Source organism: Conger conger, chromosome 1, assembly GCF_963514075.1.
Source record: "Conger conger chromosome 1, fConCon1.1, whole genome shotgun sequence".
Lineage (NCBI taxonomy): Eukaryota > Metazoa > Chordata > Actinopteri > Anguilliformes > Congridae > Conger > Conger conger.
The window spans coordinates 27,530,454-27,557,389 of NC_083760.1; the positions used below are offsets into that span (position 1 = coordinate 27,530,454).

The 26,936-nt window shown below is 41.5% G+C and overlaps 1 protein-coding gene across 2 annotated transcripts in view; it reads left to right on the forward strand.

Annotated features, from left to right (window-relative positions):
* The first annotated feature begins 294 nt into the window (after window positions 1-294).
* The window catches only part of LOC133140578 (collagen alpha-1(XII) chain-like), a 71,389-nt gene continuing 44,747 nt past the window's right edge, over window positions 295-26,936 (forward strand). The window contains exons 1-16 of one of the 2 annotated variants that reach the window (XM_061260608.1): window positions 295-425; window positions 1,567-1,672; window positions 7,662-7,781; window positions 8,267-8,410; window positions 9,486-9,542; window positions 11,137-11,400; window positions 11,627-11,791; window positions 12,474-12,647; window positions 12,879-13,169; window positions 13,502-14,104; window positions 14,516-14,794; window positions 15,046-15,321; window positions 15,720-15,992; window positions 23,369-23,638; window positions 25,124-25,390; window positions 26,328-26,520. In XM_061260608.1, coding sequence (XP_061116592.1) covers window positions 1,603-1,672; window positions 7,662-7,781; window positions 8,267-8,410; window positions 9,486-9,542; window positions 11,137-11,400; window positions 11,627-11,791; window positions 12,474-12,647; window positions 12,879-13,169; window positions 13,502-14,104; window positions 14,516-14,794; window positions 15,046-15,321; window positions 15,720-15,992; window positions 23,369-23,638; window positions 25,124-25,390; window positions 26,328-26,520 — 3,446 coding nt within the window. In that variant the 5' untranslated portion in view covers window positions 295-425; window positions 1,567-1,602. The remainder of the gene's footprint in view (window positions 426-1,566; window positions 1,673-7,661; window positions 7,782-8,266; window positions 8,411-9,485; window positions 9,543-11,136; window positions 11,401-11,626; window positions 11,792-12,473; window positions 12,648-12,878; window positions 13,170-13,501; window positions 14,105-14,515; window positions 14,795-15,045; window positions 15,322-15,719; window positions 15,993-23,368; window positions 23,639-25,123; window positions 25,391-26,327; window positions 26,521-26,936) is intronic. The other variant, XM_061260617.1, reaches the window with a different exon arrangement.

The window sequence follows — 26,936 nt, forward strand, 5'->3', positions numbered from 1 at the left end:
GTTTCCATTGTTCAAGTCCGCTCCACTCTTGCCAGCACTAACATACGTTTATTCTTGGCTTCAAGGGACAGATGGCTATCGCGGAAGACCTGTTGAACTGAGCGTCATAATGACCATCATGCCAAAGGAATGCAGAAAAGTATGCACACGTTTACAAAAGTGTATCCCGCTTTCTGGGATGTTGAACACATCAAACCGTGGCAGCCAGGGTTGCTCGCGTGCAGCGTTTCGTAAGAGCTTACGATAGTAAAAGGAGAGTTGGGAACTGCCCCCTATTAAGTGTCAGATTGTGGAGAGTCTTTCCCACTTGGAAGGAAGATTTCTTTCTGGGACATCCACAGCCGGAGCTGGTCTACCTGTATCTGAGGGAGAATTTCCGAAGAGGAGGCTTGCATTTCCATCTTTTTTTAATCACCTTTTCTAAGGTTGGCTTTCTGTTAGATATGATCTGATTGAGAATTATTTCTAAATTACTATATCACTTCCAACTAAATTGCTCTTAATATCCCTCCCAAAACCTTTATGTCGCTTCATTGGGGTGTTCGCGCATGTTGTTAAAGAACAAAAGGTGATGTAGGCTCTGTTGCAGGTGAAACCGTTTTAATTTCTCCAGGTTTGCTGTTGGCTATTTACTAGGGACACTAGGTAGAGACGGATAATGCGCAACTCTTTCACACACGTTTTTAACCTGTGAATACATTAACATTTATATTTACTGGAAAATAAGACAGTCAAGTGAAAGCTCTTCACAATGTTGTAGTGACTTCATTTATGAAAATAAATATTTCAGTGCAGTTATAGATGCCTATTATTATTATTATTATTATTATTATTATTATTATTATTATTATTATTATTTGACGATATATACAGTTATGGTGTTTCTTGTGAATATGTGTGGAACTAAGACGCGTTAAAGGGAAACTATTTTTTTTCTTCTGTAAGATCATTTGAATTCAAGTCAACACACCTTTTTTGAACGTATTGTATTTTATATTACAAACTATCTTCTATTCTTTTAATTCCCACTAGAGAATAAGACGGCACTTTGTACAGGGAATTCCTTTTCCGAGGAGGTTCTCGTTAAACCTAACTGTAGGAGGCGCGCTTAAACCGTAGACTAACTGTGCGCAAGGCTCTTCCCAATTTACCTTACCTCAGCATTTTTTGTGCTTGGTAAATATTTTAAGATTTTTAAACAGAAGCCGATCATATTATATGTACAAACAACTGGTATTACTGTAGGCTATTTAGCAATCAACAAACTTTCATACAAATTTTCTAAATGCTGTTCCGACTTAGCCGTAGCCGGATAGTTTTGTAAAGGGACAATTAGTCGCGTAAATCACTTGATCTCATTCCAGTCTGGGGAGCTATTAGTATTCTCTCCTGAACTTTTTCTTAACTACATTTGCAAGGCTACTCACAGCTGTAAATTGCGGTCTGACTTGCACCTCCCCCCTTCACCTTTTTTCAGTCACGTTAATCGAATTAATTATTCTATTACAGTTTGGATTAAAATTGCTTACTCGTGACCGTGACGGTTTTTTGTCCATTTTTTGGTAGACTCATTCATGTTGTACTGAATCCCTGCGGCTAAGGATGAAGATCAGGCTGTCGCTGGCAGCGGCTGCCTTCCTGGCAGTCCTCATTTCCTCCGTTGAGGCTCAAGGTAACACTCTTTGGCTTCTCCTACATAAATTGCAATAGAAATAATCTATTGGATATCTGAGCTAATTGATATTTAGCTCAGATGGTCTCTCTCTCTCTCTCTCTCTCTCTCTCTCTCTCTCTCTCTCTCTCTCTCTCTCTCTCTCTCTCTCTCTCTCTCTCTCTCTCTCTCTCTCTCTCTCTCTCTCTCTCTCTCTCTCTCCGTCTTTCATCTATCTGTCCCCCCTATTAATTTCCCAGTGTCCTTTAATTAGGGCTAATTAGTTTAACCACTCTCAAATGTTCAATGTAACATTTAGGCAAGTCTATAACTTTTCAGCTGAATTGATTAAATTGTCTACCCCCACGCGCAAGCACTCCACCTTTTTTCCCTTTGTCCATTTCATTCATTTTTCTTGTTTAATATTCCTATAGGACAAAGTTTTATATGTGTTTTCGATGTTTTCACAATTAAATGATAAAGAAAACAAATATACTGTGCATTTATGATTTTATTGTTTATACCTTGAGTGTGTATTTCAATTATGTTTTAATGTGTTTTAAATCCAGACTTCTGAATCGTGCTTAATTTCAAAATGTGGGCTGGAATTTGGAACTAAAATTATAAGTGTAAAAAGATGCATGACTTGTATGGGGGCATGTATTTTTCCTTTGTATGAGACATGTTCCGTCATGCTATTAGTCTATTCTAGTGGTTAATTCATCCATATTTTGTATATTATAAAACAAAAAAGCTAATTGTGTTTTTTTTTTATATATCAAAGTCATTCCAGAGTATATGTTGAAAACAATTTACAATAATCTGATTAGACTTGTATGGTTGGTTGGTTTTGAACTGAAAACCCTGTTTGGGAAATGTGTCTGTTTCTTCTGGAAATATGGGATTAATGATGAAGACAGAAAAGCCTTTCAGGGAGGGATGTCAGTCCCTCTTTCTGGCTGAGGCAATCTGGTATTTTGCAAGCTTTGATTTGGTGTTGTAGTTAGTCAAGTATGTTTCCTTTTTTCTAGTTCTCTTCCGACCACTAATAGTAGTAATGCTAAATGTAGACGGCTAAATTGGTTAAATAAAGCAGTTAGCAGGATCAGATGGTAAAACATAGGGCTTAAAACTAAAAACCTACCTATGTACGTTCCTCTCTATAGGGCATGACTGAAAAATATGTTTGTGATCCACAGGATGGGAGTCATGTAGCCTAGCTGCTGTATTTTTGCAGTGCTCCCAAACGGAGTACATTTAAAATGCTTGGTTTCCTTCATTAAAGGCTGCTTTAAATGTGTAAATCATACAAAAATAGCTGGGAGGGGCTTTGGGGGCTTTGCACTTTTCCACTAGTGTAGCTACCAATCATTTCCAACAGGACAGAGGTTAAATGTGGCAAAATGCCAATGAATTCAGCCTCTGTCTGATGGCTGATGCTTACAAAAAAGGTTCATTATGTTTGGGTTCGGTAGGCTACAGCATCAGCATTGTAAGGACTGGTAATAGATGAGAAAGTGTGTTGTGCAATACGTATTATCTTAACTGAAATACTCCTATCAAACAATTGTTGCCATTTGTGGAGTGGACAATGCTGTCCCTTTGCTCATCTAAACAGGGGAGGTGACCTAACCAGTTTCACCACAGCCCACTGTGTGTGCCTGTTAGGTGCGAAGATGTTAGGAAGGGGTTTACCAGGAGGGGGCGATGATGAGGCCACACCAGTGGTGGGTTAAGCCCCTCATGCAGCTCCCTATTCCCAAACTCCAACGTTTTCACCCTAGGAAATTCTCTCTATATAACAATTCAAAGCAATAAGTATATTGTCAGAAGAAGAAAATATGAATATTCTGCATATTTATTGAGGAGTAAGGCATGTATATAATGTACTGTATGCCTTGGTATATTGTGATCAATGGTGATCAATGAATATACCTATTTAAACTGCAGTGAGCATGTTTCAGGTTTTAGCACAGTGTTAGAACAATATCCTCAGTGCAATAGACATCTTAGAGTGCTCTTTAAGAAGCTTGAGTAGATTTGAGTCATTCTGAGAGGCTATTGTACCAGGCAGTGACTCCATAATGCATGTATGCTCTTAATTACAGAGCTGTAAAACTGTGTTGCCTGCTTACTAAAATAAGTTAGAGCTGTTCACTTTGCTACATACATAGTCAATATGTGCAGTCCTAGACTGAATACAACACAATTAATCATCAGCAATATCTCAGAATTAATGTTACCAGTTCTCTTGATCATTTCTTCTTTGTAGTTTTATTTCTGACCCATTAAAAAGTTATTGTCACGCAATCATTTAGCACGCTGAGTCGGCCAGAAAACATTCAAGAAAGATAAATCTGGTAACACGTTTTTGTGATTATGCATATTTCAGATAAACAACTTTTAGTTAAAAATAAAGCTGAATGAAAGGGTTTACATGTGAACAAAAAAAGGCGCATTACAGTTTTATAAGGTCATGCAAAATTTTTAAATATAGGAGTTTCTTACCTCATGCATCTACCATTTCCTCAAGTGCCTCAATTCACAATAATTCAGACAGTTGTAGGCCTACTATATAGGCTGAATGCCCTCAAGATTTTTGAATGATTTTCCTGAATGCAATACACATGTTAGGGCCTTTTATTTTATTTATGAATACAGCTGCATTATTGTTTCATAAAAATGTGTAACATATGAACACTTTGGTAACCACAGTGTGTTTACAGAAATATTAAATCTGAAATACAGTAGAAACTTCTGGATTCTTTCCTTTGAGAGTTCCCTGGGTATTCCCTCTCTCCCCATATATCTATTTGTTATAGAATGGAACAATGTAATATGAGTATAACAAATGAGTTTCCTTTTTTCTCATTTTTTTAACTGAGTGCAGGGACAATGAGTCTTTCTACGTTTATGAAAAGCGCTGAGTTGCACTCCATATGGAAAGTTAATATGCACCAGTGTTTAATGTCAGCACATGTTGTGGAGTTACTTTGGCATCGGCTGGGCTCCCAGGGAGCCTCCAGACCTCCGTCCCCATGGCATGGCGAAATCTGGGAGCCAAAGGTCTGCCTCCCTGGCTTCAGAGGTGGCGATTGGCACACTTAAGGCTCAGGACTCAGGGGAAACATAAACTGTGTTGTCTGGTAATGGTGCTGCAATGCACTTTAGGAAGCAACAAAGTCAGCTAGCTAATACAGAATCCAAACTTTTTTTTTGACTAATCTTGTATTTGGACCTCAAAGAAAAACAAATAGACTGACTTCTTCATTTCTCACTTTTATTAATGGATAATTTATATACATACACTCACCGAGCACTTTATTAGGAACATTTTTACTTTATTACACCTATTCATGTGATTATCTAATCAGCCAATTGTGTGGCAGCAGTGCAATGCATACAACCATATAGATACGGGTCAGGAGCTTCAGCTAATGTTCACATCAACCATCAGAATGGGGAAGAAATGTGATCTAAGTGACTTTGACCATGGAATGATTGTTGGCGGCAGACAGGGTGGTTTGAGTATCTCAGAAACTGCTAATCTCCAGGGATTTTCACACATACTAGTCTCTAGAGTTTGCAAAGAATGGTGCAAAAAAAAAAAAAAAAAATCCAGTATATTGCAGTTCTGCAGACTGAGAGATGTCAGAGGACAATGGCCAGACTGGTCAAAGCTGACAGGAAGATGACAGTAATGCAAATAACCACACATTACAACAGTGGTATGCAGAAGAGCATCTCTGAACACACCACACATCATAACTCTAAGTGGATAGGCTACAGCAGTAGAAGTCTAAAAAAATAAGTCTAATAAATACCTAATAAAGTGCTTGGTGAGTGTGTATATATAACAGTAATAATAATAGATAAAAGTATAGTCTGTTTATCACCATCTTCAATTACAGTCCCAGGTGCATTTTATCATGTCAGAAGAGGAAACTGGCCATTTGTTCCAGCAAAGGACATCCCTAGAACTAATCTCACATCAAAGCGTCAACCTAGTCCGGCTTAACATTATGGTCCTTAGAAATCAGGCTTGTCATTTGAAAGCCTGTTGTCAGGCAATATTGAAACTGAATTCACACTGTGAGTGAGTGGGTGAAGACTCGGCCCCCCTACGGCAAGTGTGGCAGGGGTCGAGACAGGACCAAACGGAAGCAGGCACACAACGACCCCCTCCCCCCCTGACTTGACCTGCCAGGTTGGTGATCTCCCACCTCTACGTGTCCCAGTCGAGCTTTTCATTGGGGTCGTATGTCGTCTGCCTGTGCATTCAAATTGTCCTAAGCTGTGACTTCACAACAGTACTTTAGAATGATATTCCTGTCCCCCCTACTCCCTGCAACATATATCTGGTTATTAGCATGCTCCTACTCATATGCTTGTAGCAACCAATCCATGTGGCCTAATGACTAAACATTTGCATGTATCACTCAGTAGGTCCTCATTTCAGGAACTGATTCCACTAATGTAAATGCCAACACAGCTGCCAGAAAGACTTTACAAACCTGCTAGCCTTTTGATTAGAGATATTAACTCATTGTCCCTCACATTTACCACTCAGCCAAATGTTTTCTTTCTTTGTCCTTGATATGTACTGTAGGCTTAGTTATCACAGTGGCTTTTACACAGCTGGATATTGCCTTTAGACTGCAATTCCCACTAATATACAATATCTTTGGTGTGAATGCCAATGGTATTTATGCCAAAAAACTGTCTCTACTAAAACGCTTCATATACTTTTTAATGGATACATTCACCTTCTAATAGCGCCTGCTTTACTTCTATGTAATATACAGTAATGTCTAACAAGTAACCAGTAAACAAAACGTTTTAACTCTTCTTTCCACACTTACGCTTCTTGAACCAGTAGTACCACATTATTAGAGAAGTAGAAGAAAACATGTACTTTGTTTAACTAACAAACACACCCCCTTTAACACTCTCCCAACTCAATAGCTTAACTCTAACTCTCCCCGCAGAATTTGCAGCATGTGGAGCACACCCCCATGCAGAAGAATATCATTTTAAAGTATGTTGGAAATCTCTATGCAAGGTTCTTCTTATGCATAGAGACTCCTTTTTGAATTTGAGTTCAATTCACCCGAGCAACTTCTCACCTACATATGCATGGGTCTGTGATAGCCAGCCTGATGTGGACAATGTGCTTCATCATCATTGCCTCACCCGTGGTCCATGTTGTTTTGAATGGTTCATTTAATTCCTTTTTTAAAAATTTTTTGTTCCCTGTATTTTCAGCTTGCGTGAGCCATTTCTCACAAGCCCTGTGACTTTCTGCACAACTGTTAAGAACGAAAAGAATGTACACAATCCTCCTGCAATGAATTGTGTACTCTTTTACAAGGTTTGCAATGGATTTCTGTGTGTCATTGACACCGTGGGGCAGTCAAAATACACCAAAACACTTCTTCAACTGCCCATTTATATATACTATATAAGTATATATATATACATGGTTACCTGGGTTTATTTAAAAATCTGGCTTCCTTTGATTTCCATTGTATAATCAATAACAGGAATGAAAATGTTGTGTATTGTTATGTTGTTTTGGTTCATCTACCATCACGTGAGCCACCTACCAGGGCTGGTTGGGCATGCTTTTCATTGACTGCACTCAGCATGCGTGAGATCGTCTACTCAGTGTCTGCACCTGTACAGGTTTTTTATGTGTGGAGTCATTGTGCCATCGGTGTTTTTGATTTGAGCTGCGTACCGTGGATGCGTGGTCACGCAACTCAAACAGACGTCATTTTGCTCCAAAATGGCTTCTCGTGTCCACTGTGTTATGTTGTCACGTTGTCGTCACTGTGATGCTCGTTCTTGCATTTGCCCAACAACGAACATATGAACTTCAGACCTGAAGTGTTGGTCGTTGGGAAGCACCATGTATGATAAGAATGCTCTCCTTTAACATTTTATCCATTTGAGCTTACATTTCTTATGCATGTTTTGGAGCTTACATGTGATATTCTCTCATTTTCAGTTGAACCACCCTCAGACTTGAAATTTGAAATTCTAAATGAGAACACAGTACAAATGTCATGGACGCGACCATCATCATGGATACAGGGATACAGAGTACAAGTTGTGTCAGAAGACACAGGTAAACACTTTCAGGCTCTGTACGTAATTTGACCTCTGCTCTGACCACTATAGCTTACAGAAGCCCAGCATGGCGCTCATTACCAACCAAGGATGTAGTCTAAATAGTTTAACTTCAGCTTAAACAAATACCACTGTGTGCTCAGACAAACCGCATGTAACCACTTTAACTCTGTAAAGATAACACTGAAACTAAATAGTCCATTTCCATGACTTTTTCTTCTGAAAAAAAAAATGGACAAAAACTCCGTTTTTGCCTTCTGTTTGTAACATAATCACTGCCCTTTTGGGCTGTAAATATCTTTTTATTCTGTATGCCAATATGAAGACTGTCCAAAGTTGGGTTAGGATTTCACAGAACATAAACACATTCACTGGAATACATTCAGCTTGCACTGTAGAAGCAGCTAGTGCCAGAGTATGTTTTGAATGCTTGCCCTAGATAATGTGATTTTGAATAGCCTTTGCTTTCTTTCTGTGATTCAGATGAAGCCGCAAAAGAGCTGAGCCTACCATCCTCTGCCACACAGACGTCTATCTCAGACTTGACACCGGATGTAGACTATGAGGTGACCATTATCTCCTATGATGGGACAGAGGAGAGTATACCCATCTTTGGCCAGATCACAAGTAAGCAGTTATTATACACATGTTTCTTGATAGGCTTGTAAGCAAATTAATATATATATATATATATATATATATATATATATATATATATATATATATATAATGAATACATACTTTATCAGTAAATATCAATATATTTACATTAAAATCAAATAATTCAGTTGTGACATGACATGGGTAATGTAGCATGACTGTAAATGACGACCAGTAATTCAAAGGGAAGTTAATGTATATTAAAGCATATGGCTTAGGCATTTCATTTCATTGTGTTCTACTGCACAGCCTTAGATAAACTCAAGCATGTAGCAGATTTCTTTATTTCAGCCAATGGCGCTGAATAGCATTTAATTGCGTTATAGAGTTCTGTTCAAAGCTGAGCAGTGTGCTGTGCTTCACGTTTCAATCCCAGTTTGGTGGGGGCACTGCCTCAAATCCACGGAACAGAAATCGGAATAATTTCATTGTGCATCAAACCACATCAATGGCATAAAAAGTATATGAGCTATGTATATCACCTTGGAGTGTAGGCTAAGTGGGCAATGTTAAAAGGTTATAATGAATAGCTGGGCATTGCCCTGAAGGCATATGGTATCCATTACTTGGCTTTACTCTAAAGCCTGGACCTCAGCACTGCTTAGCTCAGATGGTGCTTCTATCTACAATATGCTTTGATAATGGGAGTGGAGGTGGGGATTGTGGGGTAACTGTTTCTGACATAGTCAAGTGTCTCAGCTGGAACTGGGATACTAATGCTTGTTTATAGTCATAGGTGAGTTATTTTTGCTCTGCTCTTTGTAAAGAATCAACAAATAATATTTATCTGACCTTCCTCCACCAGCGGTATGTAATGCAAATCAAAGCTATGGAGAAATATTACCTGTTGCATGTGATGTTTTATCTTGTGATTGCAATTGCAATACCTTTCTTGTGACTGCACAATTCAAAATGAGAAGCAAAAGGTTTATTTTTATTGTTTATTTTGTCTAGACATTGCATGTGTAATTAATTGAATTGTGTTTACACCCTACAGTGTTTTGGCGATAAGGCAATATTAACTTTGTTGATTATGTTTCAGTTCAACCCAGTGACACTACTGGAACACATAAGAAGCCACGCATTTCCAATGCAATCAGTAAGTATATTTACCGCTGCTTCTAGTCTCGTTTTGTGCATCGGAAGGTTTGCAAGTTGACATTTCGTTTAAAAACCTCAATTGTTGCCTATTTAAATCCATACATTTCTAGTGGTTTTTTCCTGGAAACAGGCCTGGATTATTATGTCCTAGGTTCAACTGAGCTGTTGCAACTTTCAAACCAAGAGTGGGACTTGACATTTTAAATGTACATATTTGTGGAAAAACTGGAAAAAGCCTGTGTTTCAGAGCTATGAAAAGATGCCATCAGACACCATGCGAAGAATGAGGCTCCTTTTGCTGACAGGGGGGGATGTCTGAGTTCACTACCACAGCAGCCACATCAGGAACATCTTGGTCGACAAAATCCAGCCATGAAATGCCTAGCTGTGGAAATAAATACTATAAAAGATCATTTCAAAGTTCATTTCAAAAAGATCAGTTACACCTTTTATCATGCCAAGGAAAAGCAGTATGAGAAAACTTTGACCAATCCTCACCTACCTTCTGCTGGTTTAATTTGGCCCTCAAATTTGATAAATGCCCAAAGCAATGCACTCATTAAAATGTCTTCCTATTGTCAGCTTCTCTGGAAGTTGATTTGCAGCAGTGCTGCCTTTTCCATAGTGCTGTTGCCAACAAGGAAAAAGAAACAGCAAAATTTTTGTACACCTTGTTTTGCTGGGCTTTGGATCCTGGCTCGATTTTAGCATAGCATCTGACCCAACTTGATTTAAGCTAGCTACAAAATAATATATAGTGTACCTCCAAATATCCTATCACATGGCAGCTGCTACATATATTATACTCCTTCCCACTTAAAGCCAAATGGCTGATGTACATGAAACTGTTGGTCAACAAGTAAATTCCTGCAATGAAATCATAGCGCACACGGTGAATGGTTAGCAAGTCTGCCAAGTGAGGAATGGGGCTCAGGAGAATGGATGGAAGGTTTAGAGGCCGGGGTGCATGAATCAGACCAATTAAAGCAAATTGAGCCATTGAGAATGGTCTGTGAGAAATGTGGCTGGGAGACATAAAGCATAATGACAGCACCAAAAGGTCTCTGCTTATTTTGGATTTTAAAAGAAGTTGAAAGAATTTGCGTCTCTGCCTACAGCCAAATTGTAATAGTATTCAAACTTTCCACCCGCATCCTCTTATACGGTGGTGGCTTAACAATTCTGGGTCGTATGTCATTTAGTCTGCTGAATTTTACAGAGAAATGGTGTGGGCAACCACTCAATCTAACTGGTAGGTTATAGAGGCACATGCCCTGCAGAGTCTATGCATGGATGGGGAGATTGATGCTACAGTACAATGTTTTAAATAGCATGCATAGTATGTTTTTATTGGCATGCATCTTAAACGCTAATTTCATCAAAAAAGTGAATTTTTGGCAGCTATAAATTTGGTTTTTGTGATTTGAAAGGACAAGTCAAATGAGTGTAAGCTTTCATATAAGAATGAATCCCTTTGCATACTGTGTTGACATTTGTCTGTTAGCTAAGGGTGTTTCATGGTGGTGCCAGTGCTGGTGATGAGATTGATCCCATTATTTTTCTCTTTCTCAATCTCTCTCTCCTGCCTGCAGAGTGCTCAACCAGCGCGGTTGCAGATATGGTCTTCCTGGTGGATGGCTCTTGGAGTGTTGGGCGTGAGAACTTCAAGCACATCCGTAGCTTCATCAGCTCCATGGCGGGTGCCTTTGAGATTGGCTTGGACAAGACTCGGGTAGCCGTGGTTCAGTATAGCACTGACACCAGGACAGAGTTTGACCTGAATCAGTACGCCACGCGTGGCGAACTCCTCCGTGCCATCAACACACTGCCATACAAGGGTGGCAACACAATGACTGGTAAGGGTTATGCAAGCTTCTAAGATGATCAAAATGTTATTTTATTTTATCTCCAGATTATTTTCATGTTAAAGATCATATTTACACAAGGTATGCACATATGTCTCTGAGCAGAAATTTCATCTCTCAGAGAGAGAAGGAAAAGTGGAAAGAAAAGCAGATGATGTAAGTCTCCAGGTGTGTGGTTGTTGGCTAAGCAAATCAGTAATAATAACAATTTTTGTAGGCGATGCCATGGATTACTTGCTGAAAAACACTTTTACTGAGGCAGCAGGGTCCAGGAAGTCTTTCCCCAAGGTGGCCATGATTATCACTGATGGAAAATCGCAGGACCCTGTGGAGGAATATGCCAGGAAGCTGAGGAACATTGGGGTTGAGATCTTTGTCTTGGGTATGTGAAGCTTGGATTCCTCAGTATGGATAGCTGTTCATTTATATACTCTGTTGTTTCAGCTGTCATTTAAAACAGCAACAGGAATAATGAAAAGTGCTTTATATAAATTAAGTTTTACCTATGGAATAATCACTCAACCCGAAGGTTTGAATTTTGAGACAGAACAAATTTATGTCAGAGCATATACATACAGTGTACACTAAAATACAAAATGCCTTATGTTTTGATAGTTTAGCACGGAATATCTCTGAATATCTCAATTTCTAAGTTAAGGACCAACCCAAAACTAATTTATATTTGTGCACAAACTTGAATGTGGTAAAGTTATCAACAAGCATTCAAATTCCACATGGGCTTTCCCAAAGCTGCACCCAGATGTACAAGATAGAGTTAAACACAGGAAGCAATCTTCTGCCTTCTGTTTCCTTTTACGCATTCTAATAGGATGTGATGTGTACAAGTTTTCAGACCTGCAAGGGAGCGTAACTATTAATTCTCAAAATCAAGATCATTTTACTTTTGTGTTAGTTGACTGTACAGGGGCGCATTTGTTATTGATCAGTTCTGAACTTGAAAAGGGTTTCCTCTTGGCAGAAGCTAAGAAACATTGATAGGTGTACAGAAAACAAGCCCTGTTTTGTGTTTTAACACTGGCTTTGCTGTTCTTTGTCCAATTCAGGAATCAAAGGAGCAGATGAGGAGGAACTGAGACAAATTGCCTCCAGGCCTCACAACACACATGTCTACAATGTCCCCAACTTTGACTTGATCAAGGAAGTGCAGAGGAAACTCATCACCCAGGTGTGCTCTGGGGTTGACGACCAGCTCAATTCCCTCACAAGCGGGGAGGAATGTAAGCACATGTCAAAGCCAATGTTTTCCTTTTGGTTAAAGCCATTTGCACTATGTGCTTTATATTTGGTTTATACTTCTTCATATGATTTCTTCATATGAAAGCAAAAGTTACTATTTTCATACCAAAGTTACCATATTCAAGTTTTTTTTCCCCTTTGTAAAAATAGCGCAGATGAATGCTGCTGAACACTCTTTCTAAGTTTCTTATTTTCACATTTTTCTTCTACAGTGGTGGAACCAGCATCAAACCTGCAGGTTACAGAAATCTCTTCCAAGTCAATGAGGGTGATGTGGGACTCATCCCTCGGTGAGGTGACGGGATACAAGCTGCAGTTGACCCCCATGTTGGCAGGGAGCAAGAGGCAGGAGTTATACGTTGGGCCTACCCAGACAGCAGTGAATGTTCGGGACCTGTCCCCTGAGACTGAATACGAGATCAGCCTCTTCGCCCTCAAGGGCCTGTCGCCCAGTGAGCCTGTTATGGCAATGGAGAAGACCCAGCCAGTTAAAGTTTCATTGGGTGAGCATGCCTCAGCTGCTGCTAGCTGCCATTAGCTTTCCATATTGGCATAAGTCTGGTCCAGTTTTAGGGCATTATAATTATATTTTTTAAATTTGGATCTACAATCTGCATTCAACTGAAAATGGGTTATGTTCTAACCAAAGGTTTGTCCTTCACAGTCTGACTCAAAGTTATACACTTAGTCTTTCTGCTTACCTTTGTATCTTCGTAAAGCATAATTTGATGAGCTCCATAATTTCCTTCTGAAATGAATACAAAAATTAATGATAAATGCAAATATTGTCATGGGGCAAGAAATCAAAAACATTTTTTTCCTCTTCCATGTACAGAATGCTCATTGGGAGTAGACGTTCAGGCTGATGTCGTCCTGTTAGTGGACGGCTCCTACAGCATAGGGCTGGCCAACTTTGCCAAAGTGAGGGCTTTCCTGGAGGTCCTGGTGAACTCCTTCGACATTGGCCCCCACAAGGTGCAGATCAGCTTGGTGCAGTATAGTCGGGACCCACACACTGAGTTCGCCCTCAACACGCATCATGACCTGCCGGCGGTTCTGAAAGCGGTTCGGTCCTTCCCCTACCGCGGTGGCTCCACCAACACAGGCAGGGCCATGACCTACGTCCGGGACAAGATCTTCGTTACCACCCGGGGGGCCCGTACCAACGTGCCACGTGTCATGATCCTCATCACCGATGGAAAGTCGTCAGATGCCTTCACTGACCCTGCCACTAGACTGAGGAACAACGATGTTGAGATCTTCGCTGTTGGCGTGAAGGATGCCGTGCGCTCTGAGCTGGAGGCTATTGCCAACCCACCGGCGGACACGCACGTCTACACTGTGGAGGACTTTGATGCCTTTGAGAGAATCTCCAAGGAGCTCACACAGTCCATCTGCCTCCGGATTGAGCAGGAGCTCCTCAATATCAAGAAGAGAAGTAAGTGCTCTTGTGTCTCTCTTGTGCAAGAGTTTTAATTGTGGCATGAACTTGACTTTTATATTTGATCCCAATTATCCAGCTGTGACACTGCAAGCATTCTGAAAAACAATGCTGTTCTCAGTGCTATGAAAGCACAACTCTTATTTCTCATTTCTGTGTGATACAGTTATCAATAGTGACCCCTCTGCCTTACTAACCGCTTGAGATGGAGCATTCTGCATTGATATCAGGCAACAGTGGAGTCATCATATCTAACACGTCAACTGAAATTCATAATTTACTGTTACAGTTTTAGATTTTCAATTTGATTTCTTTTCATTTCTCAGTTGACAGTATGACCTGTCCAACAACCTGGTTGTACCCATGTTGAAACTGTACAGCCTAACGTGAAGGATTCTTTCTCTCCAGGTCTGCTCCCACCCAGATCTCTGCAATTCTCTGAGGTGACATCCCGGAGCTTCAGGACCACCTGGGTCTCAGACTCAACTGACGTTCAGGGCTTCCTGGTCAGGTTCAGGCCTGCACTGGACGTGACTGGGGACTACATCACAATGTTTGTGCCGGAGGACACCATGACTGCTGTCCTACCCCACCTCACCCCCGTGACCAAATATGAGGTCAACGTCTTCGCCCAGTATGAGAAAGGGGACAGCTTTCCCCTTACGGGAGAAGAGACCACGCTGGAGGGCAAGTGTTGGCTTTCATTTTGATTCACGTAGTTTTTTAAGCCTTTAAAAAAAGTATTGTTGTTTTCAGCATTGTTATCACTGATCATACTTTCCAAACTGTTATCAGTGAAAAGAAAAACTGGGGTTTGCCTTGAATCAAATGTATAAGTCATTATACAACTCCAGTGACAGGATAAAGTCGTACAAACATGAACTGTTCTGTTAAGTGGGGATGAGCATTCTTTTGACAATGCTATGTTTTTGTCACAGAGCAAGGACCAGTGAGGAACATCAGGGTGTCAGAGGAGACAACAGACAGTTTCCGAGTGTCATGGGCGGCAGCCCCAGGACCCGTCATACGGTACCGCGTATCCTACATCCCAGTCAGCGGGGGCCAGGAGAAGCTGGTTGTGGACACTGTCGGCAGAGAGACTGACATTGTCCTACGAGGCCTGTCCCCCAGCACGACATACCAGGTCGGCGTATTGGCTCAATACATGACCGGACTTGGCCCAGAAATGGAGACCAAAGGGACCACCAAAGAAGGTGAGACTGCATCAGTGTGTGTTAGAGTGAAATTCCTGTGTTCGTCAAAATGAGTCCTTAGAGGGAAACCGCATCCTGTGCAAGTGTGTGCGTGCGTCCTGCATGTCTGTGTGTGTGTGTGAGCACATGCATGCGTGCATGTACTGTATATGAGTGCCTTTCAATTTGAGCACAGCTTAGCTGAGAAAGACAACTCTTTTTATAATGGAACACGATAAAAATGTAATGAACAGAAAACTGTTTTTAGTGCAAATGTTTTTTTGCGGTTGGTAGACACAAAGATGTAAGTGTACATTATACAGCTCTTATATATCTCCTAGTTTCTGCAAAACCTCTTACATTTTCCCAGTCAGTCTAGGCTCAGGTGTAACCAACCTTATTCTCTTGTTCTTGTTCAGTTCGGGGGTCCCCACGCGACCTGAGGGTCTTCAATGAGACAGTATCCACCATGAGGCTGATGTGGGAGCCAGCGCCTGGCCAGGTACAGCAGTACCGCATTGCGTACAAACCATCAGATGGCGGCGAGAGGAAGGAGGTGACAGTCAAGGGCGATAGCACTGCAGTTCTGCTGAAGAACCTGACGCCTGCCACCGAGTATGAGCTGTTCGTCAGTGCCCGCTACGCGTCTGGCCTTGGAGACCCCCTCCTGGGACTGGGGACCACTCTGGAAGGTATGGAGGCCCCTGCTTGTCAATGTTGTTGCTCTGATGATTGGGGGGATTGTTAGCATGCAATGGTTAGCATGCATTGATAAGAGTATGTATTTTACAGTGGAGAGCAAAATGTTTCACAAAGGTGAACTCATGGAGATCACCCCCTTCTGTCTGAAGCTTTCGCAACATCTGTTAGAGTTAGTTTTAGAGACCCGCCTCAGTTACCTCAAATGTATGCCATCAGAAAGACTGCTGTGTATGTCTCCAGCAAGAAAGGTACTTGCAAGACTTCATTTACAGCAATTATTTTTCATTCAGTTTGCGTTTGTGAACCATTACTGTAATTAGTTGTACTTGACCTCACTGCATGGGTTAATGTGGTTAGGACACTTAATTGTTTCTGTTTGCATGAGACATTCATTTCGTATAATAATGGAAGGCAATTATGGAAAGAACAGACATCTGTTTCTTCTTGCAAGATTTTAGCCGTGGGCAAAAATCAGGGCAAAAATAAGTGGGCGGCACTGGTTCTCAGCTTTTGGGTCAAGTGGATTGCCCCTGGCTGTCCCAAAACAATACAGTGACTGTCACCCTTGCAGCATGCTTGTAAAATTAATTAAGAGAAAATCTGTGCCCCAGGCCTTTTACAGTTTGTTGGTGGTGTTCTTAGAGATTGCGCCTTTGGGTTACAAGGTCCCTGCATTGAAGCCAATCCTATGGTGTGTGGAGGAAGCTTGTTTTGGCGTAAGATTTGAGAGGTTTGTGATGTCAGAGGATCTGGGAGGGGGAAATGGAAATTCATGTACATTATATGTCGCAATTGGCCTACAACATGTGTATTGTTGTATCGATTGTTGATTCTGACAGTTCACATTTGAGAGAATATGCACTATTAGAGTTAGCAAGTGACATTGACAAAATAAACTTGATTTGACCCTGAATATTTTGTACATTTGCGGTTTTAACATGAAATTCCAGGTGTGTCACAGGACGGGTTCTAAGCTGTACAGAATTCTTAATTAAGATAGATTTGGCTTTTGATGAAAGTCCAAATTTATTAGTTGAAGGCTGGCTGCCAATGAAATATTATTTGCTGTCTTTCAAAGCCCTGGCCTCTCTTCAATGTAAGTCCATCTTCCACTGCAGAAATGGGGGAAGATACTGATGTGTATGCTGTAGTCAAGGTTTTACTGTGTTTTGTAATTTAATCTCCTTGGCTGTTTGTACTTTGGCAATATGACCACACTTAACATCATGAAAATAAAGCAGTTGTGGAGGGAGATAGCGAGAGAGATAGAGAGAGGGAGAGAGACAGACTGTGAACAAGATAGAGGGAAAGGGAGAGGCTACAGATCCAGAGAGCTGAATTTGAACCGGCTGTATTTGCGCACAGACTGTGCAGTGTCCAGTCTCTCCCACGCAGCACAAAACAAGGGAAGAAGTGTCCCATGTGGAAATGACCACTGCTCAATACCATTCATTCATTGTTACGTAAAAAGCCCTGACATTTTCCATTGGCCGTACGTGGCCCTCAGACGATGCTGCACGTTTCTCCGACTGCTGATTCACTCAGCCGGTCTGGGACCCCTGCTTCCGGGATGCGTCTCCGCCTGTCCCCTTTGCTGAGTCAGTGTGCAGACTCCCACGCGTACGACTGGGTCTGAGAGCTTCAGTGTGCTCTTGCCAGCACTCCGTCACTTCACCTGACGTAACACAAATGAAACACAGATCCTTTTTGTGCTGGGTTCGTGGTGGGGAGTGGGAGGGAGAGGCACTGTAGGAGTCGCCTCTCTGAATGTTCAATGAGGGGAACAACTAGGGAATTTCTGTTGGGCTAGACATTTCTAACAGGCTTTACCTGAAAACAAATATCCCACAGTGAAACAATATTGACAAGATGGCTTTGTAACTCTGAAATTCTCCCATCATGTATTAATGTAATTCTATCACAGTCTATAAAAGGTGACTGCAAGAGGTCACACTCCTTATAGATTATTTAATTTTTATCTCTGTAGGAAATCACATTACTTTTTTATTGCCTATTTTATTATTCATTCATTCATTCATTCATTCGTTATCCTAACCCGCTTATCCTGAACAGGGTCGCAGGGGGGCTGGAGCCTATCCCAGCATACATTGGGCGAAAGGCAGGAATACACCCTAGACAGGTCACCAGTCCATCGCAGGGCACACACACCATTCACTCACACACTCATACCTATGGGCAATTTAGACTCTCCAATCAGCCTAACCTGCATGTCTTTGGACTGTTTTTAATGTCATTGTTATGTTCTTTTGCACTTTCGGACAGTAATCCATAGTGTGCAAAGACAGGAATTATTTGTTTTTTAATGATGGTAAGAGGAGTTGTATTGTGAGTGTAGCCAAGCGGTGATGAGTAGATAATATTGTTGATGGTGTAGCTTGGCTAGGTCACTGTGGGTGCAACCTTCCTCCCTCAAAACTTTGCGTCCTGTAGTTCGAAGCATGAAGCCCAGTGGCTTGGTGGAGACTTTCTTCTCTTTTGGTCCCCCAATTCTCATGTTGGCATGAAGAACATAGTAACGTAGCCATTCCAAACTGGCCATTAAAGAGGGAGAGTTAATTGTTGAAAATTTATATTTGGTATATGGAAAAGAAAAGTGGTAAAATGGCAGATTGAAAAACGAGGCCATGGAGGGGAGAGGAGTGTGGAGGCTGAGTTTTCACACAAGCCATATGGAACCTGTTATCCTGAGGAGCACTTCAAAGCAGGAGCCCTGGGTGCTTCCAAGGGACACTGGGGCCGTGGGCTTCCTGAAGGGAAATGTAATGGGAACATTAACTGGAACATGCGTGACCAAGTGGGCCATGCTCTTGAAGCTAGCACCTGTGCAGATTTACACTTGAAAAGGCAATGAAGGAGAATGCCAAAAACAAGGCTAAGCTTTGAAGATATCGTTCAGGTAGCCATTTATTTTACTCACCCACATGCAAGTGTAGCAGGGTTAGCTCAGCTAGTTCGCTAGTAAGCAGAGTGAAGTTCAGTGTAAGCCAAGGCTCGTAGCAGGTTACCGCGTCAATGCTCTTCGATGATGTAGCCCTCAAATTCAAAAGAACGTTGTTGCCCTTGGCTAGGGGCGATTTTGTCTTTAGCTGACTGGTAACGCGTTCCAAGGTAAATCTTTGCACAAGAGGCCAGGATTCAATACCCACCTTGGACTCATGATACAAGATTTATATTATTAGATATTATATTATTTTGTACAAATTATTCTCATTATTCGTAATTTATAATATTCTCTAAATTTCTAAGAAAATAAAATGCCTCCTGCAGCTGTTGAGTTTTACATCTTTGCCAGCAAGCTGGCAACCCAGCTAACACTGAATGTTCTCACAGTGCTGGAATATTTTGTCTATATTACAACATTGTCGCTACATGGCAGCGACGTTGTGAGAATATTTTATGCCTGTGGTTTCCAACCTTGATCCTGGGGACCCCCTGTGTATACTGATTTTCATTCCAACCGCCGTTCCAATACCATAATTTCAACATCTAACGACTGTTAATTTATCTTAATTATGTACTTTTCATTCAAAAAGAGGTAACAATTATATAACGGATCAAATTAAAGACAGGGATGAATCAACAGTGAAAGTGTGGACATTGGCCACTAAATTCAAAGGCAAAGCCAAATCTGCATTGTGTTAATAAATTCAAGGAAACACTTTTGTATGAACTAAAACACATGGGTTGAACAACCTAATTATGTGCCCATTGCCCACCTTGTTTGCAATATAGTACAATGAGCACAATGTGAACATTGTATTTTAACTCTTCAGTCCATACATAGCTATTTCTGACATAATATGGTTTAAGATATGGGTAAATAATACCTCTAAACATGAAAACACCTAGTTAAGAAAATTAACAGCTTGTTAAAATTCTTGGATTGCAACTCTGGTTGGAACAAAAACAGGGGCCCCCCAGGACCGAGGTTGGGAACCACTGCTTTATGCGATTGCTCAAGCCACGTAGCTAATGTGTTGATGGCCAATGGAAGTCCCCACCTACCCGGTGCATTCAGTCTGCAGAGAGTGCACCCTTTTCCATCTGCAGGAAGCACTGTGTGCCTCATAAAGATTAAAGGTATAAGATCAAATCCCCCCCCCCCCCAAAAAAAAAAGAAAGCCTCAGTGTGGTGAAGCAATAGGTGCCAGATTAATCATATTTTCGTCTTGTCTGATTTTCATTTTGTGGTTGTTTTTGATAAATGGGCTAGAGTGTTATGGGGAACAGCGCGAGCCAGGTTCCATGCCATGGGTCCCTGGTGGCTCTTTTTCCTCCAGTGTGAAGTCTGGAAAGATCTCTGCAAAATGGCAGCTCTTCAGGAAAAAAGCAATGAGGTGTACCTTGCACATGTGCAAAAAGTTAAGCAAATGAGAATTCAGTCAATATTGGAATGCTACTATGATATACTATATTTGGTATTGTGAGTTGTTTTTTTTTGTATTTGTTTTTCACATTTAGGTGCAGCCTAGTTGCTAATCTATAAAATTGGTTGAAGTTATTATCCCTCATGTTTATACCTGTTTTATGCATTACGTGGCCATTTGCATCCATCCAATTGTTGAGAATGTAAATGATTACATGCACTCAAAAAGCTTATGTATTTAAATCCAGTAGTTAAGCTGCAGTGGGAGGCAATGCATTTGGATTATCACTGGTTTAACTGCTAGATATTTTGCCGCATGCTGAAGTAGACCAAATAAGTATTTACTCATCCCTCTGGGACATACTAAACTTGTTGTAAGACTCATGAAATCCAGTTATTACAGAGGATTTGCATGGATTCTTTCCGAAAGCCACTATTTGTTTACTGAGAGTAATGCCCATGACCCATAAGGCCTTGTACGGTTGAATAATAATCCACCGATTGCCTTCACATTCATTAGTGATCTTCCTCTGAACTCTCATTGGTTCATGTCCACATTGACCTGATGGAAATTCTGTGAACTACAATAGAATGCAGAAGGTGAATTCAGAAATACCCCAGAGCTACAAATACCTACTCTTTGGTAAGCTGCTGCAGGCAGTCTCTTTCCCTCTTCATTTCTTTGAATAAAAGGAGGAGAAAACCATTTGAAAGAGGGTGGTTTTTGCACTGGGGAAATAATTGAATCGTTGGCTACACGCCAAAAATTCCGCACACGTCAGCCAATCAGCAAACAGCCAAAAAGTTCAGAGCCTTAAATTAACCCTGAGGATGGACATTATCAGTTAAATCAGTACTGGCCATGTTGGAAACATATGAATAGGCCATGATTAATGATTTGACTCAGTAACATGACATGCACTGTATAAGACTTCAAAATGACATGTAACTGCAAGTGTTTGCTTTTACCTAGCGACGCTGAGAACATTTGCATGCCAGTTCAGCATTCAAGGAAAGAGAAAAAGCAAAAATAGACATCAAATCAAGCACTTGGACACGGTTTTTGTGATTGATAGCAGATGACCCCTTCCTTGCGTCAATGAGGAAAAGAACCGGTGATTGTCTGCTGAAGTCATTTGCGTCTGATCCTGCGTCCCTGGTGCATGGCTGGGAATGTCACTCCCCAGCATTTGGCAATGCGGGATCAAGGACTTGGCCCACAGTGTAGATCAAGACAACTCTGAATTACTGGCCACTAGTGAGCATTTAGGCCTGACAAACGCTTCCTCTGAGTTCTCAAACAGCTTTGTTAGATTCTTTGTTATTCCATGGGAGCAGCCTTTTGTTTACCTGTGCTGTCACAGCTCTGGTGCACAGCCCTGGATTGTGAAAAGGGCCATACAGAGGAACAGGCCCAAACTATCTGTGTGATCTTATGTGATCTCTAACGCTAAATGTGGAGGCTATCACTGAAATTGACCACTGGCTTTGAAGCAGGCAATTTCATGCTCTGCCTCATGTAGCCTTTTTGACATGTTATGGATATAGTTGTTATAATTGGGTATGGCATGGTTTATGAAGCGTATGGCATGAAAATGGAAGAAGATTACAGTATATCCAAGAAAATTAGGTTTGTAGTTTTGGAATTCTTAGTTAATCTCTAAATTACAGAGCAAGTATCTACCATCCTTGAGGAATTTTCTTGAAAAAACATTCAAAGTATTTGGACTATGGTTATTATTTTGCATGCCATCACCTTTGCATTTCCAAAAAACTGACAAGCACAGGTGTTACATGACAACCCACATTGTACAATATGCTTTGTTCCAGTATTATGCATTCTTAATCCAGCATCTGATCCTCAGATCAACAGTAGCGCATAGCTAAAGTAGACTAGTTTTGGGGAAATATTATTGTCTACACACTGATTTTGTGTGACTTCTCAGGACTTGGCTGATGATATATTGCCTTGGCTCCTTGTTTTAGACTCTTTTTCCATGCTTGGTATTGAGCTTGCCTTGAGATTGTTTCCAGAAAAATTGACATTGTTTCTAGTGCTGTCAAGAACTAGATTTTTACGTCCATCTGCTCCGTTGCAAGATAGAGAAAGGTGCAATACACATGTCATTAAGGACAATATAGTTACAGATATTAATATATATTATGACAGCTTTCCAGTCTCGCATTACTATGATAATCACCTCTGCTGGTGTGCATGGTTGGATGCTCAGATGGTCAGAATGCAGGAACAAATACTCACCGGTGAGCCATGGACGTTGCTGAATGGCTACCTCTTCTGATTTTCCTCATCTGCACTTCCTCTCCTTTCTGGCTTTTCGATACCTTGACACCCCCTCTCCCTGGGGTCAGAGCAACATCTGCATTTGTAGCAAACACGGTCTTAGGACTCCGGTTTCCAGAGGAAATGGAAAAATAAAAAGTGGTGAGACGCGCCGGGCTCTGATTGGTTTCCCAGGTTTCCTGGGGGTTCCTGGAAAAGTAAATGGCCCGACTCAAAAATACCCAGAGGGTTAACGGGAACCGGTGGATTTACTGTCCCTCATTCATCCTGCACTGCTGTTCCATGCCTGCCTTCTTTCCGCACCCTACTGTCAAAATGGAGTACTGAATGTTCCAGGGCTGACTGTTGCCTGACAGGAGTGACATGCAGTTGGCCACAGCTGGGCCCAGAGAGAGAAGGTTTCAGTTGGTAGGGTTCCTACCGAATGATGAAACAGCGCCCCCTCTGGCCAGTTGCTGAACTGCTGTCTGCTCTCTTCAGCAGCAACAGCATTCTCCTCCAATAGCTGCATTACCTATCTAGGCACTAGAGTAAATATCATTAGAGGCTGGCTGCCAGCGGTTTGGTGGAAAGCACAGCTGCTTGTCAAAGATGTTGAATTATTATCATTTTAAGATACTTTACAGACTTTTTAGGATCTCCCCTTAGTTTCTTTTCTTTTTTCATTTCATCCACAGAGCTGGGCTCGCCTAAAGACCTGGTAACAGGCAATGCCACGGATACCAGTTTCGATGTGTCCTGGACGGCAGCCCCTGGAAATGTCAGAAGGTACCGGATCACATGGAAGTCCCTGTTCACTGAGGAGTCTGGGCAGAAGACGGTCCCTGGTGATGTCACGGCCACGGTGCTGAATGGGCTCACACCGGAGACACGATACCAAGTGTCTGTCTATGCCGCCTATGGACGCGGAGAGGGGGTCCCTCTCGTTGGGGAAGAGACCACAGACGGTAATCCTACCTCCACCCCCAACCCAACTCTCCCATTAATGTATCTACCGTACCAAGAATCCTCACTGTTGATCTCCCAGGGAGAGCGGTATTTCCCCTAGTGTTTCCCCAGTCAGAGAGATATGTTAAGTATAGGTCTGCCTCCCATGTGGTCCAATGCAGCATTCATGCTATTTCAATTTCCCATTGTGAGTGGCCAATGTCATTGTAAATTGAGACACTTAAGTTTAATTTTCAGTTAATCTAAACAAATTGGCAAAACATAGAACAATAGCCATTATTTTGTGACCAGAAAACCATCCAAAACCATAATACAATATATAATACTCAAAAAATACAAAACAAAGCAACAATTTTGCGATAAAGAAATGAATAAATGACCACATTTTTAAAACATGCAGAATATTTGATGATTTTCATGAATTTGGAAATGTGTTTATGTATGGGAAAGAATTAATTCATCTTAAATGTCAGAGAAAAAGACATTTAAATATGAAATCTTTTTCTGTGGCAATTGGCACTTCTGAGACCTGACAGACTATGTCACTACTCTCCAAAACACAGTTTGACCCATTAAATGCCTTACATGCCATTAAAACCAACTGCTTGCTACATAGCATGTTGATCTCAAGGGAGTTGAAAGTGCCCTAGTTTCATTGGAATATTTAGGGGAAATTTCCTATTGGCCACTTTATTGTACTTGGCCACTGTCCTACATTTGGAACTGGCAGATATTTCAATCTGACTAGACATGGAGAGCCAGGTGGGTCAGCATAGTCAAGCCTGATCAGTGAGATATTTTAAGTTGCGTTTTCAAATTGGAAAACATACTATTTATGGTGCAACTTGAAGCTGATTGGTTGCTTCCTCTCTGACAATTCCAAAGAGCACAGCAATTATTTATGAATAATAATAATAATAATAATAATAATTACAATTAAAACCCATTCATATGCATCATATGCCCATTTTGCATCTTGCACCTTCACTGTTAAAATAGGGCACACAATTTTGTAGGGTTCGTTGGGTTCCTACCGCATGATGAAACAGCGGCTCCTCTGGCCAGTTGGGGTACTGCTCCCTTTGGTGCACTGTGGGACAGGCTGCGTATTCATGCCCAGCAAAAATGGGGGAAAACCCATTGACAGAAAGCAGTGGCAAACGGCAACTCGTGAGAGTAAATGAGATGAAATTAAATCTCTCTCTTGGCCACTTGTTTATTCTGGCAAGCTGATGTTGAGTAATTCATACAGGAACAGAGCCGCTGGCACTTCCAGTGGCTTGCACTGATTTATTTCAATAGTTACTGCGCCTATTCAGCTGGACTGTTTGAACTCCATGCTGCCCGGTGTGTTCTTTTCCAGGAACATACTGAAATCTTGGGCATGTTGTTGTTCGATAAAAGCCAATCCATCTGATATTTTGGTAGTCATGAAGACATGTGGCCGTGCAGTTGATGCCCTTCTGTTTTTTTCTCTCTCACAGTTTCGACGGCTGCCAGAGCTCTGGTTGTGTCCGAGGAGACAGAAAAAACAATGAAAGTGACCTGGCAGCCGGCGCCAGGCAACGTTGTCACCTACAGGGTGACGTACAAGCCCGTCGACGGTGGCCGTCAGCTGGCCTCCAAGGTGCCCGGCTCAGTCACCGACACCGTCCTACGACGGCTGCAGCACATGACCACCTACAACATCACGGTGCACCCCGTCTACCGGCGCGGTGAAGGAAAAGCAAGGCAAGGACTGGGAACTACACGTACGTTGGTGTCTATCATTAACCCTGTGTGTGCTGGGACTGTGCTGCAATGCTGTATGGGATGGGGAGGGAGAGGGGAGGCGGGGGCTTGGTTTGTGCACCTTCTATGTTGAATGTAGTACTGTACAGAGTTTGAGGAAGCGGATGGGGACATTTATTCAGGAGATTTACAATGCCCAAAAACACCAACTAGAAAGAAGCAGTTGGACATGACAAAGTTATTCTTCTAGGACAGAGAGCATCAGATCTGGCCTTCAAATCCAAATCCAGCCCTGGTTCTTCTCCTGGGCAATTAACTGAACGATTAGTGCCATGATTGGCCAGACTGTCTTCAAACCTGACTCCCAGGTAGGGGAGGGTGGAAAACCAGCAGTTCTCTGCACTTGGGGACTGTGCTTTGTTTTGTTCCCTGCTCTAGGACATGCAGGATATGTGCCTTCTTCCTTCTAAACCATTGAAAGCAGAGCTTAAATACCATAACTATGAGGTCAGTGGACCTACATTTGAGGAAAATGTTAAAAAGTCCAATTACCTCCCTAATGTCCAATTAGCTATTTAAAGCTATTTAACCTCTGTGGACATTTCGGGAAAGTGTAGCCATTCATAGTTTCCCTTGGAGGATGACACTACTGTATAGCACGCAGTGTAACACAGGCCCATAATTTGCTGAACCCTCCCATTCCTCAGTAACACAATCTGCATTTGAGCATTGTGGCTAGAAGTTGGTACTGGCTAGATCTGGGTTATGTCATCCAGAATGGTTCTTTAACCAGATAAGCCACCCAGCAGCCCCTCAAAAAATGAAAATGTTTCCGCTCCTTGATAAGCTTATGCTTTTTTTCACTGTGGGAGTTACATATTCATAGGGCAGGCAATGTACGATTGGCTGACATTGGTTCTTTTTTAGCTGAAACACATTCTTCCTTTTCTTTTACAGTGTCACCTTACAAATCTCCCAGAAACCTCCAGACCTCAGAGCCCAGTAAGACCAGCTTCCGGGTAACTTGGGACCCTGCTCCTGGAGAGGTGCGTGGGTACAAGGTTAAGTTTCACCCGGCCGAGAATGACGTGGACCTCGGCGAACTGCTCGTGGGGCCTTATGACAACACTGTGGTTCTGGAAGAACTCAGGTGGGTCACCTTTGCCATCGACTATTGACAATTTGACCAATGGCAACAAACATTATAACTGCAGTCTGACAAGCTCATTTATATCTGACAAGCTCTTAATTAGGAACCAACGTTCAACTACACATTTGGGAGGAACAGAAATTAACCCCTTGCAGTCTGTACAATTTATAATCACTTTTCTAGCCGGGTTACATACAAATGCATTCTACAAGTATGTTGAATTCTCATGAACAGAGACATAGTTCCAACAACATATTTAAACTACATGTCTTCACTTGACCAAAAGCAAATAAAAATGCAGAAATGTCAAATGCAATATAGTGACAAAATTTTTGGCATAATTCCGCATCAATAAAGAATTAAGGATTCAAGCATTAACATTCTTAAAACTGGTGTATTTTGTCCTTTAAAGTGAT